At 40.5% G+C, this 3,118-nt stretch overlaps 1 protein-coding gene across 1 annotated transcript in view; it reads left to right on the forward strand.

The window, feature by feature from the left end:
- Positions 1-3,118, forward strand: part of LOC106519668 (voltage-dependent T-type calcium channel subunit alpha-1G) — a gene marked incomplete in the record, with an annotated part of 84,373 nt that overhangs the window by 22,038 nt on the left and 59,217 nt on the right. Inside the window, 3 exon segments of the mRNA XM_014011429.1 lie at positions 1,622-1,715; positions 1,955-2,088; positions 2,470-2,567. Of these exon segments, the coding sequence (XP_013866883.1) occupies positions 1,622-1,715; positions 1,955-2,088; positions 2,470-2,567 (326 nt within the window).

Genomic DNA, 3,118 nt, shown 5'->3' on the forward strand with positions numbered 1-3,118 from the left:
CATTTTTGAATTAAAGTTTTGTCAAATGGCTATCAGTAGTTATTATCACTTATAAGTAGCAGGGGTGTCAAACTCAATTTTCACAAAGGCACTTTGTTTTTAACTTCAWCCAAACATGAACTGTCACATTCCTCAKCTCATCTCATCRCTGATCACWGCTAACAAACAATAACTGAGCTCTACTTGGTATTTCCTGCAGAGAAACAGTGATTAAACACATTGCCTTRTATTCCCTGAATAGTTCTATGTGTAATCCAGTGAAATGTAAATTTTACATGGGGAATTAGGCCATCTGCCAGCTAATGCCTACTGACTATTGAACCAAGTGCACCACCAGCTAGTGGTGGGATGCCTTTGTTTCCTGGGTAAAATAATTGACATGCATCATGTGAGAGGTAGTTTATGGTCAATGCTAATCTTAAAGCAGAGTACTGTACACTTATTTTAATGACATTAATACATCTTTGAAGCTCTTGTAGGCCACATAAAATGCCTTAGCGAGCCACATTTGGCCCACGGTTCTTGAGTTTGACACCTGACCTTTAGCTTCATTATTAAAGCACAGAGTATGATGATAAAACCTGACGTCTTTGTCCAGGCTAGGTTATTGTTTGTTCTTATTTTTTCTAAGCTGAAAAATGTCCACATTACTWAGAGTGCTGAGCATCCATAGACCCTGTAAACATAGGTATCCTGACGCTGCTGAATGTATCAGTCTGTCAGGAGCTGAGTGAACGTTTGGACAGACTAGATGCTCTGAACAGGCAGACRGATACTTATCAACCCCAGTACCATCAAAACAAATCATCAAAACATCAGAACAAAAACCAGCCGACACAGAAATAGTTTTTCCTCCACTGCTGTCTCCCTTCTTAACAGCCTTTCCTTCTCCTGTACCGAAACAAGGAATAATCCCTGCCTATAGATCCCTGTACATTTGTTGAAATGCTGTAAATGTAATTGTGATCAGCATATTCAAGGATTCAAAGTGTTTATTGTCATATTCACAACTRGAAACATGTTTCCCTGAGCAATGCCTGCCAGGGGAGACAAACCAAGAGTGCTAATAGGTGGAATGTGCTAAACGGAAAATCAAATATGTTAAAAAGGTGCAAAGGTTTAGTTTATGCTCAGTGCTCATATATTTGTGTCACTATACGGACAATGTTCAATTGAAAAAACAGCAACAAACAAATGGTGTCAGGCAAAGTGTAGCCGTTTTAATGCTAGCTGGTATAGCATTCTTTCACAACATTATGTCATTTTTAAGAAAGAGTTGTTTTATAAACAAGCTCATGTTTAGTTTGCCATCAGAATATACTTTGCTCTATCACTTGTACCACTGCTGATAAGGTTCAAATTATTGATAATATTTTACAGAACATCTCTTTATGAATGAAAAAYCAGTTTATCCCCTTAAAGCTTGTTTTATTTTGTCCCCCAGCTGTAAATCATGATTTCTTTGTCAGCTCTGTAGGTACAAACCCTGTCTTTTTAACGATATCTGAAAAGTTTAGATTTCATGTCATCTTCTGTTAAAAACAGCATGTTTACTTTGAGCCTTGTCATCCTGATCATTGTTCCAATTCTGCCGTGGTGTTGACTCTTAACCTTGTGTCACTTGGTTTGAACGTGTGAGCATTCTGGCCATCCTGCTGAACTGTGTGACGCTGGGGATGTTCCAGCCTTGTGGCCACACCCCCTACCTATTGCAGGTAAAACACTCACACACACACAAATAATCACACACGCACAATTCCTGAAGTTTAAAAGTACATATACAGTACACAGCTGTGTAACTTTATTCTCATGGCTCTGAGAAGTTGTTTTGATTTTCATTCTACTTGATAAGTCTTCTCCCATCCCGTGTGTGTGTGTGTGTGTGTGTGTGTGTGTGCGTGCGTGCGTGCGTGCGTGCGTGCGTGCGTGCGTGCGTGTGTGTGTTTGTGCACAGGCTCTAGATGATGGCATCTTTGTGTTCTTTGCTGGAGAAATGGTGGTGAAGATGGTGGCTCTTGGGGTCATAGGTCAGAAGGGTTATCTGGGCGACACGTGGAACAGATTGGACTTCTTCATTGTTATTGTGGGGTGAGTGCCTCACAGACACACACTCACATGCACATATACTCTTCTGACATTAAATGCGAGCCAAGAGTGTGTACGTGTGTGTTTTGTGTRAAGCTTAGACACTTGTTTAATGCCAATTAAATGTCAAGCGTGTGTTTGCGCGTGCAGAGAGGTACATAGGGAGGTGTCTGGGTGTGTTTGTGTGTGTGTGCGTGTGCGTGTCTATGCTATGATAGCTTCATAGAATGACAATTACCCGGTCCAGAGAGACACAGACCTCAGCGATTTGTACTTAAAAGGCTGTTTATCCCAGAGAATGCAGTCCCTGTAGACGCTCAGAATTTGCCAAGGTCAGGCCGATCAGGATGCCAGAAACATTTTGGTGGCTCTCCCTCCCTGCAGCATGCTGGAGTACTCTCTGGATGGACACAACGTCAGCCTATCAGCTATTCGCACCGTCCGGGTCCTCCGCCCACTACGAGCCATCAACAGAGTTCCCAGTGAGTTTCTCTTCCCTGTTTTTTAATAATAATAATAATGCATTTTATTTATAAAGTGCCTTTCAGGACACCCAAGGACACTGTACAATAGAAAAGAAACAACTCTAAATACATAGAGTGATAGGGTAGTGCGGCAGAAACATAGAAATGAGGAGTACAGAACAGTCATACAGTATATTGAGGTGCAATCARAGTTAACAGTAGGCTAATCTGAAAAGATGTGTGGCATGTTTTTCACCAACATACAGCTCATTCAAATATGATTTAAATGAAAACTTAATTTATTAGGTGTTGACATCATTTCTTTGTTTTTTAAAAGCTGTATAATGATTTTTGGGGTTTTCTTTATTTTATTTTAGTGTGTGGTCAAGTTTTTGTGCATGTAAAAATGTYTGCAAAGCTTTCACACCCACAAATCCCAATTTGTCTCTGAAAAAGCAGTTTTTGAAATGCCTGCAGCACACTGTTTGTAGTCCAGGCATTTCTTTTTCTATTTAGCCAACACAGACAGACACACACACACACACACACACACACACACACACACACAC

Source organism: Austrofundulus limnaeus, unplaced genomic scaffold, assembly GCF_001266775.1.
Source record: "Austrofundulus limnaeus strain Quisiro unplaced genomic scaffold, Austrofundulus_limnaeus-1.0 Scaffold80, whole genome shotgun sequence".
NCBI lineage: Eukaryota > Metazoa > Chordata > Actinopteri > Cyprinodontiformes > Rivulidae > Austrofundulus > Austrofundulus limnaeus.